The 14,533-nt window shown below is 35.0% G+C and overlaps 1 protein-coding gene across 2 annotated transcripts; it reads right to left on the bottom strand.

Moving 5' to 3' along the window:
• Positions 1-6,706: 6,706 nt before the first annotated feature.
• On the bottom strand, positions 6,707-11,243 carry LOC109804488 (aspartic proteinase). Of its 2 annotated transcripts, none has more exons than XM_020366323.3 (14): positions 11,044-11,243; positions 10,283-10,646; positions 10,128-10,188; positions 9,516-9,610; positions 9,269-9,381; positions 9,014-9,182; positions 8,547-8,586; positions 8,369-8,433; positions 8,021-8,134; positions 7,853-7,917; positions 7,592-7,748; positions 7,384-7,503; positions 7,080-7,168; positions 6,707-6,990 (listed from the first exon to the last, which is right to left on the bottom strand). In XM_020366323.3, exons 2-14 carry the CDS (start codon positions 10,634-10,636, stop codon positions 6,906-6,908), a joined length of 1,527 nt encoding a protein of 508 aa, XP_020221912.1. In that variant the 5' UTR covers positions 10,637-10,646; positions 11,044-11,243; the 3' UTR covers positions 6,707-6,905. The 2 variants fall into 2 exon arrangements, with proteins under 2 accessions (XP_020221912.1, XP_020221911.1); XM_020366322.3 differs by lacking the exon at positions 11,044-11,243 and adding an exon at positions 10,951-11,010.
• Between the last annotated feature and the right edge of the window lie 3,290 nt (positions 11,244-14,533).

The following is a 14,533-nucleotide window of genomic DNA, read 5'->3' as shown; positions in this document are numbered from 1 at the left end:
CAAAAGAGACTCCGATGCTAAAGTTAGTGTTTGTGAGTGTATGAGTCTCGTATAAGTAATGCACGTATCTTTGTGTGTATTAGGGTTTTGTTAGGCCTTGGGCCCGAGATTAGTTATGACCTAATTGGATAGCGAGCCGATGTCGCCTAGTGCGTGTCCGAGGTCACTCCGCACTGTGATGCCGAGCTCGAGCTCGGCATAGCGGTACGGATAGTACACTAGCCCCCTGAGCTCCGAAGACCGTAGGTCGAGGAGTTAAGACCGAGCTCAACAAGGAGTCGTGACTTTTCACATACGCCTATTTGTCATGAAGCCATGTGTCATAACCTTCACCTCGTTCCCATAACGCGTGGGCGGCGCGGTGACAAGATTATATTTTTATTTGTTTGATGACGTGGCCTCTTTGGACCGATATGGTGTTCCGATGTCCATGTTTCATGGTTCGGCTGAGGAGCTCGGTAATAATGAGCTTACTGCTTGGTTAGGCTAGTAAACCTTTGACCGAGTCAGCAGATTGGTGAGGGACAAGTCGGCAACTCGGCTGACCAGTACACTTGCCCCCCAAGCACCGAGTGATGTAAGAGCAAAGAGGCTTCTGAGGAGTTCCCAAATTTGTTGTTTGAAGGTTCAAATTCAACCTTGTTAAGTAGATGTGATCTCAAGGTTCGGACTCGACCTTGGCATATCAAGGTTCGAACTCGACCTTAGTTAAGAAAATGTGATCTCAAGGTTCGGACTCGACCTTGGCATATCAAGGTTCGAACTCGACCTTGGTTTAAGAAAATGTGATCTCAAGGTTCGAACTCGACCTTGGCATATCAAGGTTCGAACTCGACCTTTGTTAAGAAAATGTGATCTCAAGGTTCGAACTCGACCTTGACATCAAGGTTCGAATTCGACCTTGGCAACGTAATTTGTATTTGAAGGTTCGAACCCGACTTTAACATCAAGGTTCGAACTCGACCTTGGAAAGTCGTCATGGTTAATGTGCCAATACCGAAAATGTATGGGAATGGAGTTAGGCATGGCAATCTAACCCGCCCCCGTGGGTACCCGCCCGAACCCGCCCCGATTTGGATGGGGAAAACCCGTGTTTATCGGGTTCGGGTTCGGGTTCGGGTTTTCCCCGATTGATAAAATCGGGGGCGGGGGCGGGGATGTTAATACCCACCCCGCCCCCGTCCCCATACCCGCCCCCACCCCCGCCCCGCTTAATAATATAATTAAAAAATTATTTTTATATATATAAACCAAAATTATAAATATTTATATGTAAAAATTTATATTATTTTATTTTTCTTTTATTTTTTTTAAATTGTTCATATTTATTTAAAAGAAAAAAAGAAGAAAAAAAAAATAAAAGCGGGGGCGGGGGCGGGGCGGGGAAACCCGAACCCCGCCGGGGGTGGGGATGGGGACCTAGATTTTATCCCCGGCGGGCATCGGGGACGGGGGCGGGGGGCGGTTTAAATTTGCGGGGGCGGGGGTGGGGAACGTAAAACCCGCCCCCGCCCCGCCCCGTTGCCATGCCTAAATGGAGTTGCTTTGTTGATTTATTTCTGAGGTGTGCCTCGTTAAAACCTTCCTTGGCCAAAAACCCTTTTCTTTAGTGGGAAAAAAGGCTGAGGAGGAAAAAGAGTACATCACCTGAATTTACAAGTTAAGAGAAATAAAATTTGAGGTGGGTGGAATTCCAAGTTCCAAATTTTCCTTTGGAGGGGTCTGTTCTTGCTTCTCCCCGTAATCGCCAAACAAGGTCGCCAACTTTAAATGTTCGTGGTCTGACATTGGTCTTGCTTTCCTTGTGGTTTGTCACGAATTGCCTTGCGGAACTCGGCATGCTCCTCCATCTGGATGTACCCAATAGCGCGAGCTCGGAGCTCGTCCATGTCGGGAGGAGGTCGTCGGCAAAGGCTGTCGACGAAAGGTCCTAGCTTCAACGCCATGAGCATGGAGTGCAGTGCGACCTCGGGGTTTAAGTTGCGGATTTTGACGGAGACGCCAGCGAAGCGCTCCATGAATGTCCTTAATGGTTCGTTGTCGCCTTGTCTGAGGCTGGCTAAGGGGGCGAATGTGATGTGATGAGGTCGACTCGTTGCGTATTGCGTCGTGAATCGCCTCACTAGGTGTCGAAGCTATCGACTGATCCCATTGGCAATTGGGTATACCAGGCGAGTGCCGATCCCTTGAGCGAGGTTGGAAAAACCTACACAGAATAGCATCTTCATTAGTGTATAGGTTTACCTGTGTGACGTATAAGTCAATGTGTTCATCTGGATCCGTCGTGCCGTCATAGCAGTCGATGTGGAGGGGCTTTCAGCCGAAAGGCAGAGGTGTCTCCATGATGTCGCCCACAAAGGGATGGCGGCGAATGCTCGTCCGATTTCTAGGAGCTTGAGCTGGAGAGTTGCTGACTTCATGGGCCGAGTTGTTCGTTGGCACGTGAGACCGATGTGTGGTAGGCCGGGGAGTCGGTGCCCTAGGCGCGGTTGGGGGTTGAGAGACCGAGTGCCCCTCCTCTTCGTGTTGACTACTCGGTTGAGGGGGCTGATCAGAAAGGCGCCGAGGAAGCTGGGCGCGGATACGCTCGTTCTTGGCGCGCAACGCCACTAGGTCAGCCTCATTCGCGGTACGTAGCGCCGCTAGGTCAGTTTCATTGTTGGCACGAATGTTTTGCAGATCGGCAGTGTGTTGTTGCTTCATCTGCTCGACTTGTTCGATCAACCTTCTCAATGCTGCTTCGTTGTCCATGCTTGTCGTGCGATCTGCATCGTCTGTTGCGCGTCTACTATGGCTTCGGGTGAATACCATAAGCGTGGCCGATAAGAGCTGTCTTGATCAGCCCCACGGTGGGCGCCAAATGTTCTTACTGAGAATCCGAGGTAGGAATGATCTGCTGGGTAAGATCGGTGAGCCTCCTTCACTGGTACGTTGATGCTCCAAGATGGGGGTGGTACCTGCAAAAAAGACTTTGATGCTAAAGTTAGTATTTGTGGGTGTATGAGTCTCGTATAAATAATGCATGTACCTTTGTGTGTATTAGGGTTTTGTTGGGCCTTGGGTCCGAGATCAATTTATAACTTAATTGGATAACGAGCCGATGTCGCCTAGCACGTATCCGAGGTCACTCCACGCTGTAATGCCGAGCTCGAACTCGGCATAGCGGTACAAATAGTACACATACTAAACTTCTATGTCAATTGTTTTTCAACTAATGTAGAAGAATAGCCGATGGCATTTTTAAAATTTTGGCCAAGTGTTTTATGTCAGTTTTACAATCAATGTAAATATACATATTCCACGTTAGTTGTGAACCTAATCGATGTAGAAACGTTCATTGTACGTTAATCAACTGACGTAGAATGACTTTTAGTTATGCTCAGAATCCTTGTTTTCTTCACTTTTGTTTTTTCGTGCCTTTTTTTTTTTGTCACTCTACACCAATCTACTACCACTACATTGCCACTATTCGTAGAAGCTTCTGCCCTTGGACCACCCCTTGCTCTGGCTCTTCATCACCCTCATTCTATTGCTTTTTTATCTTTTATTTTTTTAGAGTATCCACCGTCGATAATAATAACTAATTTTTTTAATTTTTTTGTTGCCTTTAATTTGTGCATTGCATGTTACGTACGTTTTTCGATTGATGTTGATGTTATTGGACCATTATATCAGCTATTATTACTTAAATTTAGATGTTTGCAGAAATGCCTAAACTAATTTTTGGCTTAATTTAGCTTACTGTAGACACCAAATTAGATACGAAAATTTGCCTATGACTTAGTTTTGGCTTAGCTAGGGTGTCAATGCACCACCTTAGGCACCACAAAATTTAGTCATATATACCTTAGGCATCACGCCTTATAGGTTAGTTAGTGTAGGTTAGTTGGACTATCAGTTAGTATAATATTTATTAGTTAAATTAGTTTAGTGAATTAGTAACAAAACTAGTACAAAAATATCATTTTATACTGTCTTTTCGCATCGAATTTGTAACAACCAATTAGAAAGTAATGTTTTTGTAATTTAACACAACCTTTTTTATATCAATTCTAAAATAATTGTGATGAATATGGCTTGAAAATATTTATCATATATAGTAAATAATTATAATTTATTCATCAAACTAATGGTTTAGTTGATATTAACCATTCATAAGGAAATATTTATGTTGTTTGTATTCTAATATAAATAAGTATATAGGATTGTAACAATTCATTTAAGTAAAAGAATATAAGTAATAGGATTTAATCTTTAGAGAATATTGTGAGAGATAAAAAAAAATTATTGAAAATTTTTCTTTGTAATTGTATTCTTTTTTTAATAATAAAAATTCTTCTTAGTATAATTATATAGTTATATTTTTATGTCAAATACAATTTTAGTATAACAATAATTGATGTAAATGTTTTAAAAACTTAAATTTAATGGAGTTAATTTTTGGTATAGTTTCTCTCAACACATGTTCCTCTAACTAGTGTGACGAGTAATATTCAGACAGTCATTTTATTCTACATAGGTGACTTTACATCAGTCATGCAATTAATGAATAATATTATATATGTAATAGTTTACATAGATAATTTAATAATTAGAATACCCTTATTTAGAGTGGGAATGAAATAAATAAATTAATGTAATAATTAGTTATTTAAAGAAAGTGATCAATTATATAAGAGTTTTTCTCTAAGTTTACTTTTATTTATACTAGCATATTAGAGAAATTTGATACCTCTCTGTATTTTTTTTAAAATAAAATAAAAGTGAATGATTAATAATATGAGGATGTGAATATTTTTTGGATAATTATAATCATAAGGGTAGTTTTTGATATACATAACCTTGAGTATTGTAATATTCGGGTCACCGCACCGTCAACCCAAGATTGTACGTGTTTCGATATTTAGGAGGCATTTTATGACATATGTTATGAAAGTGCAATACTCAAGAGTTAGTCAGAAATTCTATGATCAACACAGTATCTTGCCATTTTGGGAACACTCTACAATATGTGCCATGAAAAAGCTGCAATTTGCGAGTGTACTGTATAGGTTGGTGAACAGGTCATCACAAATCCGATCCACAAAGAGATCATCAAGGTACCCTTCACTAAAGACTCTTCGTGCTCGTGCACTTGAGTACGAGGGGTTGTGTATCATTTGAGTGGTCAAAATGTTGACCCAATATTGTGTCTCATAATTTGGATGACACTTTGTCATATGTGTTGTGAAGATGTCTTTGCATTTTGAAGACATTCCATGACATGAGTTATAAAGATGTCACAATTTACAAGATTGTATAGTATTAGCAACAAACGGTCATAAATCCCGTGATTTACAAACCCATTTAAGAATAATAAGAGTATAATGTCATCTACAGGTTAATTTGGGGGTAAGAGATAAAGGATTATGATCAAAACATGGACTTGATATATAGAAGGAGACTCCCAAGTTAAAGGTTAGGTTACATTTATTGAATGTTCTGATCTAAGATAGCAACTAAAATTTTCTAGAGGCAATCTCATATACTAAAAAAAGTATATATATAATATTACATAATTCAACAATTAGATTAGTTAAATTTGTATTATATAAAAAGTTATTAAAGATATAAGATTTTATCTAAAGTTTTAAATTTACATACTTTGTCAATGAATTCTAATCTAATATATATATATATATATATATATATATATATAAAAGAATTTAAGTAAAAAATAACAAACAAATAATTGAAATAGAAATAATAACAAAAACTCAAAATAATTGTTAAAATTAAAACTCAAATACATAATAATAAATAATAAATAATCTAAAAAGTATTAAAAAAATTAAACAAAGGCGACAAATTAATACAACTTCTTGATCTTCTATTCTAGAAGAAGAAAAAAGTATTTTTTTTAAAATATTTATATTCATGATTAATTTATCATTACATTGTTTTAAAAACTTTCAATTATCTTACAATATTGATGGTCGTTGTATCTTTTATTTAGAAATAAATTATTTTAAGAAAAGAATATTCATATTATGTATAATTACGATCTTCAATAGGGATTAATTTATTTTTAATAATAAATACTTTATATTAATATTATAATTATCTAAAAAATTTAGAAAATTATATTTAATACATCATGCTGATAAAAACAATATTTTTTTTATCATGCTGAAACATTTATATAAATATTTATAAAACTCCATTAAAAATAAATTTAAATAATTTATCAAATTGTAATTGAAACATATCTTTAAATCCATTTTGATAATGTGTGAAAGACTCATGCGACGTGTAAATGCACAAGTCAACATATTGACTTATAAACTAGTACTTTATAGCATCATATTTATTGCATAGTTTCAAGCATCTAATAAAACGCGCTTTCTTTTTTATATTCTTTTTATATGCATAGTTCTCACTCTTTTTTATCGGTACTTTTTATAGTACTTTTTATATGCAGTTTGAACTTTGAAGCATCCAACATATCACACATGCCTCTTGCAAATCATTTAAGAGCTGAAAGAAAATAAAGAATCAACATATTTACACCACTCAAGCTAAGCAATATAACAGCCCCACTAACCCACATATATTTGTTAAGCTATATTTTAATACATTGGGGGAGGGACTGAGAAAATATTAATATTAATATATATATATATATATATATATATATATATATATATATTATATATACACACACATATACAACCACAGCTTTAGACCAATTTTGATTGTAAAGATATACAGACTATAAGTAGATAATGGTTGCCAATATTTAGTATTGAAGTTGTCCTTCCCATGATGTACTTTTTGGTAATACTGATTTATGAAGGAAGAAAAGAAAAGAAAAGATAAACAACTAGTAAATATCGTTGTCGTTCTGCGAGACAAATAAACATTGTTTACGCTGCTTCAGCAAATCCGACTCTTAGTTTACCATAATCAAAGATGGTGTGATAGCGCCCCATGAAGACATCTCCAAGGATCCTACATTTATGCATGTGCCATTAACTGAGAATCAAATCAAAAAGAAAATGTCATAGTGTATGTCTCGAGCAAATTAAAGTTTAATGTACCATAGAGGGCCACGAGGAGGAGGAACATCCAATGGAATAAAGCCACTGATGCATTGGGCTTGAGCGCCATCGCCCACCTTCAGTATATACTGAAAACCAAATAGAAAATTGGACGAAGGAGACAAAATATAAGGAACATGGCAACCATTCATTCATAGAAATTGTACTATTACCAATGGGAGGGACTGACAAAATATAAGTAACAATTGAACTCTTTTCTTCGTTACAAAATCCTTTTACACAAAATTAAATATAGTTAATGATTAGACCCTGCAATAGTAACTAATTAGGATCGAAACTGTACCTCCTTTGGGGCAAGGTCAAAAACTTTTCCACCAATAGTGAAGGAAATAATAGGCATTGAAGGGATCTTTCCACAGTCAACGAGTGATTGACCCAAAGGGTTAGGCAATTTATCACAAAGCTGCAATATCATCATCATGAGGCTAAAATCAAATCAACATTAAAAGCAGGATTTGAGTACTCAAATAACAAAATTAAAACTAAGTCACCTCATTGGCATAGTCTATTATCCGATTTTCCGTTTGATTCTGCCTCAGCTGGTTCTGCATCCAGATAACAGCCATCTCACATGCTGAACAAGTAGCACCCCGAACGCCATCGAATGATTTTCTTTCATTCTTATCTACCACACTCTCAATACCCATGCTAAAGGGAAAATTGAAACTCTTTAATAAAATGGAAACCAAAGAAGATTAAATATATTAAGTCTCTAAGCTACAGACAAGAGGTATAATATCTTAAGGGCTTACTTAACACCACGAGTCCCATCAAAGGTGCACAATCCAATTTGTGAGCAAATCTTTTTTGGCTTTGCCTATAGTATCAAGTGTAAACCATAAGAACTCATTATGAAAGATGACCAAATCCCCTTCACCATGGGCAATATGCCAAGAGGATCAATTCAAAATGCTACTTACTTCAGCCAAGAGCAATTCCAAGATTGTCTGTCCATATTGTTCCACAACAGATTTGCATTCTTTGCTTACAACCCCAGATGCTCCAATTGCTTGATTTATCATAGTAATTACGGTCTACAAAAACAAACCGTGTATTTGATCATAGAAACAATCTGATCTAAAGCATTTTTTTAGGCCTTTTCTCGCTTGTAATACAAAAAATTCAATCAGAAAAACGGGTCTGGGTCAACAATTTTTAGACCCCTTTGCCATTAGTTAAAACTTAAAAGCATTCTTTACAGATCATTAAACTCTAGCTGGAAAAGAAAATCTAAATAGAAGCCTTCATGTACAGGCATTTATTCATACCGTTGGACCTGCCAACAAAGAAGTTCCAGAGTCTGCAATTGCTGAGCAGTCATTAGCACAGTATCCTGGATGACAACATGCTGAAGTCAGTACCAATGAAATAAAATCCTGAACCATAAAATATCATGCCATAAAAGAAACAACTACGTATTTATGCTAATCTATTTTGTACACGTACCTGTGGGTTTACCAGCAATAAGCACATCTCCCATGTCAAACTGTTCAATAAAAAAAATGTTAACAAATATGACTATCAAAAACAAAACAACCATATGTACTATAAGCAGTGTTGCATGGATACAGGTATAAGTGTCAGTATTGCTACCGATTCGAGTGTGAAATTACCGCCAAATTTCTAAAATTTAGTGCAAGTATGAGGAGATATATCATATAGAATTATAAAATATAACAAATTATTAACGATATAATACAAATTAATTAAAGTTCATAATAAGGGGAAAAAATTAAAAAGACATCACAAGATTTGAAGGAAGTCAAATATCAATTTGTTTAATTTAGTAACAAACAAATAAAACTACTTATGCATACCCGATTAATACTTGTAGTTAATACCAGGTACGTCAACTATTTCAGGATACTATACATCAGAGTACAAATATACTAAACAAATATGTTGATAATAACCTGCCAATATCCTTTTCGTGTCACAGGTACATAAGTATGTTCGCCCTTGTAGTGAGCAGGATCAACACCACCGAAAACAATCTCACCCCCATTCTCTTCTTCTGGATTACGATTGAGCCAAAATGAAAATACTGGATCTCGTACAAGACCTTGTTCAATCATATTGTACCTGTGAAAGGAAAGTTACTCATAATGACATACCTAAATAAAATAATAACAGAAATGATAGCTGAAAGTTTTAAAATTCACAAATACCACACTGGAACAGCATTTCCAACTGATATTTCTTGAAATCCAAGTCCTAGTAAACCATCGAACTTAGCCGTCACAAATGTAGTTCCAGGTTCTCTAGTTGCTTCTATAAATTCCTAATGAAAATCAAAACATACTATATATTAATTGATAATCAGCATACTATGGAAAAAACCAACTCTACTGACATCACACTCTGTTGGTGTGAAGGAAAAGAGAAAAGGAAAATAGGGTTTGCAATCAATGTTACCTGGTTCTTCACAACTATGTCACCAACTTTGACATCATCATAGCTAAAAAAACCAGAAATTGCTCCACTACCATATTGAATTGCAGCAGAAGTACCTAAAAACCAAGAAGAGAAGCCCTCATTTAAAAAACAGGACAACATCCCGGCATCACTTCTACAGGTGCACAATGTCACGTGACCAAAGTAAAAGATAAATAGAATAGTTTGACTTCCCAAGTTATAAATTATGTATACCAAATTACAAATATTTAAAAAAAAAACGAAGAACTTCTAACACTGCTCGTTCCAATAATTGAGAAAAGTATTGTAATGATTTTGTAATTCCATGTGGGTGAAAAGGTTGCATCGTAAAAATTCATTTGGAAAAGAGCACATGTTTATATTGATACACTTTAGAAGTAGTCCGACAAGACACCAAACTATAAAAAAAAAAAAACAAAAAGATTTATGAAATTCCATAAATCTTGAGAATTAATGATGCAGAAACTTCACATGTTATGATCATAGAATACATCACTCGCCTCGCCACAGCACATTATCGGATCAACAAACTATAAAAGCTCCATAAAGCTGAACAAACAAAGGTAAAAGGCTGAAAATCAGAAGACAAACCATTTTCCCTGTAGGTGCTGGATTGGCTAGACCTGTACCTTACATGCGTTAAACATGCAAGCTGCAGCAACATGAAAAACACCATGAACAAGTTACCAAAATGAGGATACAAATCCAACAAGCATTCACAAGACGGTTACGAAAAGTAAGCTCACCGAGAAGATACATCTGGATGATGGCACCCACGTGTTAGAGCTTCCGGTGTCAAAAATCACAGTGAACGTCTGAGGAGGGGTACCAATGGCTATTTCACCATAGTATTGAGCATCCAAGTAATTCTTCAGCGCAACAACATCGGTATCCTCAGCACCTCCGAGGATGTTCTGGAGATGATACTTTCTAATTGAAGACCCTGAATCCTTAAACTCCATACCCTCATCATTGATGTCCAATTTGATCTTTTTCAGTCCAATCCTGGGCAACCCATCGCTGGGTGCACAGAACACCAGAGAAAACAACAGAGTCCACAAACAGAAACAGAACGCAACCACGTTGAACATGTTTCCCATGTTAATTGACCTGTTCATGAAGAATTCAACGGAAAAGGTTACTATCATGGAAAATACTATGACAGCTGACAACGTTAAATGCTTTAGTGCGCATGTTTCATAACAATAAATAAACTGCATTCATTGATGCATGCATTTATTTGAATAGTAGTTAATGGTTATGACATTATAACTTATAAATTGAAATAAAACTTGTTTAATGATTGAAATGCTAATGAGCAACAATAACAATAACATGGATGAGAAGAATTAGAACACAAATTCATCATGCATGTGAGAGAAGATAAAATAGAAAGAACAAGGAGAATACGAACGAGAGCAAGAATTAGAAGTGAAATGAGAAGAGGAAGGGAAAGGGGGGAATTTAAAGCACGAAAAGGCGAAGAATAGAAATAGAAAGTAACTACCTGGTAATGGTTGGCGCTTTGGTGGGCCCAACTCAGGTGTTAACCTATTCTGGTACGCGGTCGGATCCTCTGCGCCAAGCTTTTCCTGCTCCTGTTATTCATCGACATCACCACCGTTGTTAGTGATTATATAACAATCTCACGGTTCTCATTTTTGATGCAGAGAAAAGCTTCCCGGAGAGGATTTGCTCCTTGTGGGTCCCCACACCTTTAACTGAACATCATCCTAATTCCTAAGGAGGAGGAATGGGAAGGGTGGGGTTTCTCGTGACACATTCATATGTAATGTACTAATGTTAATGTAACTGACTTCCTTTCTTGCCTCAAAAGTAAATTATGCTTTCCTTATCATACCATTTTAATATTCCCCTTCATTCGTTCCAATTTAGTCATTTAGTATGTAAGACTTCATTTTAAATCTAATATTACAATATTATAAAATGATTTATTCTAGATTCTAATAAATTATTCAAAAAAAATTAATCATTAATTTGAATTGATAACTATTCTTTTATTTTACTCTCTAAATTAATGCAGGTTTCATGTTTCCTTTTTTTTTGTTTTACAACGCAGGTTTTACGTTTCAAGCTTTCAGTTTCTGGCGAAAAATTTAATGTTATTTAATTATCTTTAACGATTCAGTATGAGTTTTTAATTATCTTCAACGAATAAACAGCGAAAAAGATTTTTATAGTTACTTTTATATATGATTTTGAAGTAAAGTTTAAGAACTTTCTTAAAAAATAAAGTATTATATAGACAAACAAAAATTAATAAAAATATTCAATTTGTTTTCTTTATAGTGTGAAACGATAAATTAAAGTGTCTTTTCATTAGTGACTGCTACTTGCAAGCATCAACACAATCGAGTGTCAGAGGAGGAAAGGCATTATCAAATTGTAAAAAACTAATAAATGTGTTAAATCTATTCGCTCACCTTTTAATATATGAAGAAATAATAGGAAAATAGTGGGAAGTAGTAAGCATATGAGGACTTGGGAAAGAATTGAAGGGACCTTAGAAAGAAAAAGAAAAGCCATAAAGGCCAAAGAATTGAAGCTGTAGTAGAAGGTAGCGTGGCGTAACAAGTATGGAAGATATCGCCAAGAAGCAAAGATAAAGTGTCAACTTGAAAATATTGAAAGGGAGTGAGGAGTGCATGGGAATATTAAGTCATTAGAGATAAGTTATATATGAAACAATTTCTATGGATATTTGTGATTATTCTACACATAAATGATTATTACATGTACAACAACCACAAATAATCCCATGCGTCTGGGCATCAAAATACTCCTGATGTGTCTTCAGCTACAAGAAAATTAATTTACAATGAGATGTCATCATTTATCTGAATTAAATTTGTAATAGCTAATATTGACAATAAATAATACAGTACATATTTACATGATATTTTGTGCAAGACAATAATACGAAAATTTAATCATTTATCTGGAACTAGTCTTTTTTGATGTGACACGGATCGAGATTAATATTCTCACTCAATGTATAAGAGCCACGTTCTTTTATTTTCTGGATTATATGCATAAAAATTGTACAATAACCACATTCATGGGCCATAATTTGATTATCGTTATTATTTTATATATACAAAATTGTTTGTTTTTATCTAATGAGTTATTCGATTGAATCATAAAAATAAGATATTATGTAATTCAAAAAACAATGAATTTCTTTAATCTGGATGATTAGGTTAAAGGGAGGTTGTCCACTAACTTCAAGCATCAATATACAGTTAAGCATATGTTAACTTTAATTTGTTTTCTTTATAAGTGAAACGATAATGAGTATATCTTTTTCCTTGTGACTACTACTTGCAAGCATATATCAACACAATCAATTGTAAGAGGGGAGGCATTATGAAATAATTAAAAAAGAAAAATGAATCTATAAACGTGTTAAATTCGCCAACCTTTTAATATATAAAGAAATAATAGAAAAATAGTGATAAGTAGTAAGCATATATGGGAATGGAAGGGACCTTACTCCTTAGAAAAAGTAGGAAAAACTAAAAGGCGAAAAGCCTGGAGTAGAAGGTAGCGTGGCCAAACAAGTATATATGGAAGATATTGCCAAGAAGCAAAGACAAAGTTGCAACTTAAAAATAATAGAAAGGGAGTGAGGAGTGCCATGGGAATGAATTAGTGAGGTTGCAATAAGAGATAATTATGAAACAATCACTATTTCTGGTTATTCTACATATTAATGATTATTACACAACAACAACAACAATGAATTCCAACGCATATTGACATCAAAATGCTCCTCTTGTGATGAGTCTTCAACTTATTGTCATCCAAATTAAGCTTCAACTAAATTCATTTACAATGAGATTGAGATGTCATCATTTTTCTTATTTGAATTTGTAATAGCTAAAGTAGGCAATAAATAATACATTTTACTGTGATTTTTTGCCTAAATTAATAATCATACGAAACTTTGATTAATGAGATTGAAGTCAGGGGCTAATTTTCTACAATATGACATCAAGGCTTGTATTCTCACAAACAATTTGTTTGGTTGCAACAAAATAAAACAGAAATAGGGGAGAGGGGAGAGGGAAATGAAATAGATAAAGAATGAGACGTGATTCTGTTGGGATTCATCCCAAGTCCCACATCGGTAAAATGAAGGAACATTGGCTAGTTTATAAGTGTCCACCATTTCACATAGTACGAGGCTTTTTGGGAAGGAGCCCAAAAACAAAACCGTGCGGTCTTGGGCCCAAAGCGGACAATATCATACTATGATGGTGGAACAGGTGGACTATCGGGCCCAACAGATTCTTTTTATTTTCTTGCACCTAATAAATTTCCTATTTATTAGTTATATCTATTGCTAAAGGAATATATATTTCTTAAATGTAATACATTTTGTTTTTTTTGTTGTATGTGAACTTATTTTAACTTGAAATTTTTTGTAAATACAAGGTTGAAGCCCAAACTACTGGTTTTACACAAACCCAATCTCTTAAACCACAACTGACCCAAACAAGATAGGCTAATGATATATATACCTCTATTTTTTTTATAAGTACATCTCTTTTATTTTTTTTAAAATATTCACAATTTTTTTATTTTTAAAATTTTTAATTTTACATCTCTAACTTTCAATTTACTATTTTTTATTTTCACACACCTCATTCTTTCTCTTTTCCAGTTTTTACATGCACTATCTTGTCTTTTTCTAATTCCTCACCTATTTTAGTAGGTAATTTTAATTTTATTGATTTTTATATTACTTTCTTATTTTCTTACATTTTTCACTTTTTCACATGCACCTAAATCATAGAACTCATAGGTGACAACATTGTAGGTGCATGTAGCTTCCTTGCAGTTTTTATCAAACTAGACACACATTTTTTCTTCTAACATTTCCTTTCCTTTTATCCCTCTAAAAACCTTAACATTAAGTTTAGTGTTACGAAAAACATATTTTCACTATTCTAGAATACTATGAGGATAGTAAA

The sequence above is a fragment of the Cajanus cajan genome, chromosome 1 (assembly GCF_000230855.2).
Source record: "Cajanus cajan strain Asha chromosome 1, NIPB_CcT2T_4, whole genome shotgun sequence".
NCBI classification, from domain to species: domain Eukaryota; kingdom Viridiplantae; phylum Streptophyta; class Magnoliopsida; order Fabales; family Fabaceae; genus Cajanus; species Cajanus cajan.
This window is presented reverse-complemented; position numbering and strand designations above follow the sequence as displayed.

What these genes read in the sequence shown, in the direction of transcription:
- LOC109804488 (XM_020366323.3), bottom strand. Translation starts at nt 10,636, where the DNA reads ATGGGAAACATGTTCAACGTGGTTGCGTTCTGTTTCTGTTTGTGGACT. An exon ending in TAATAGACTATGCCAATGAG is followed by an intron (nt 7,504 to 7,591) that starts GTGACTTAGTTT and finishes ATGATATTGCAG; the next exon opens with CTTTGTGATAAATTGCCTAA. An exon ending in CCTCCTCGTGGCCCTCTATG is followed by an intron (nt 6,991 to 7,079) that starts GTACATTAAACT and finishes GCATAAATGTAG; the next exon opens with GATCCTTGGAGATGTCTTCA.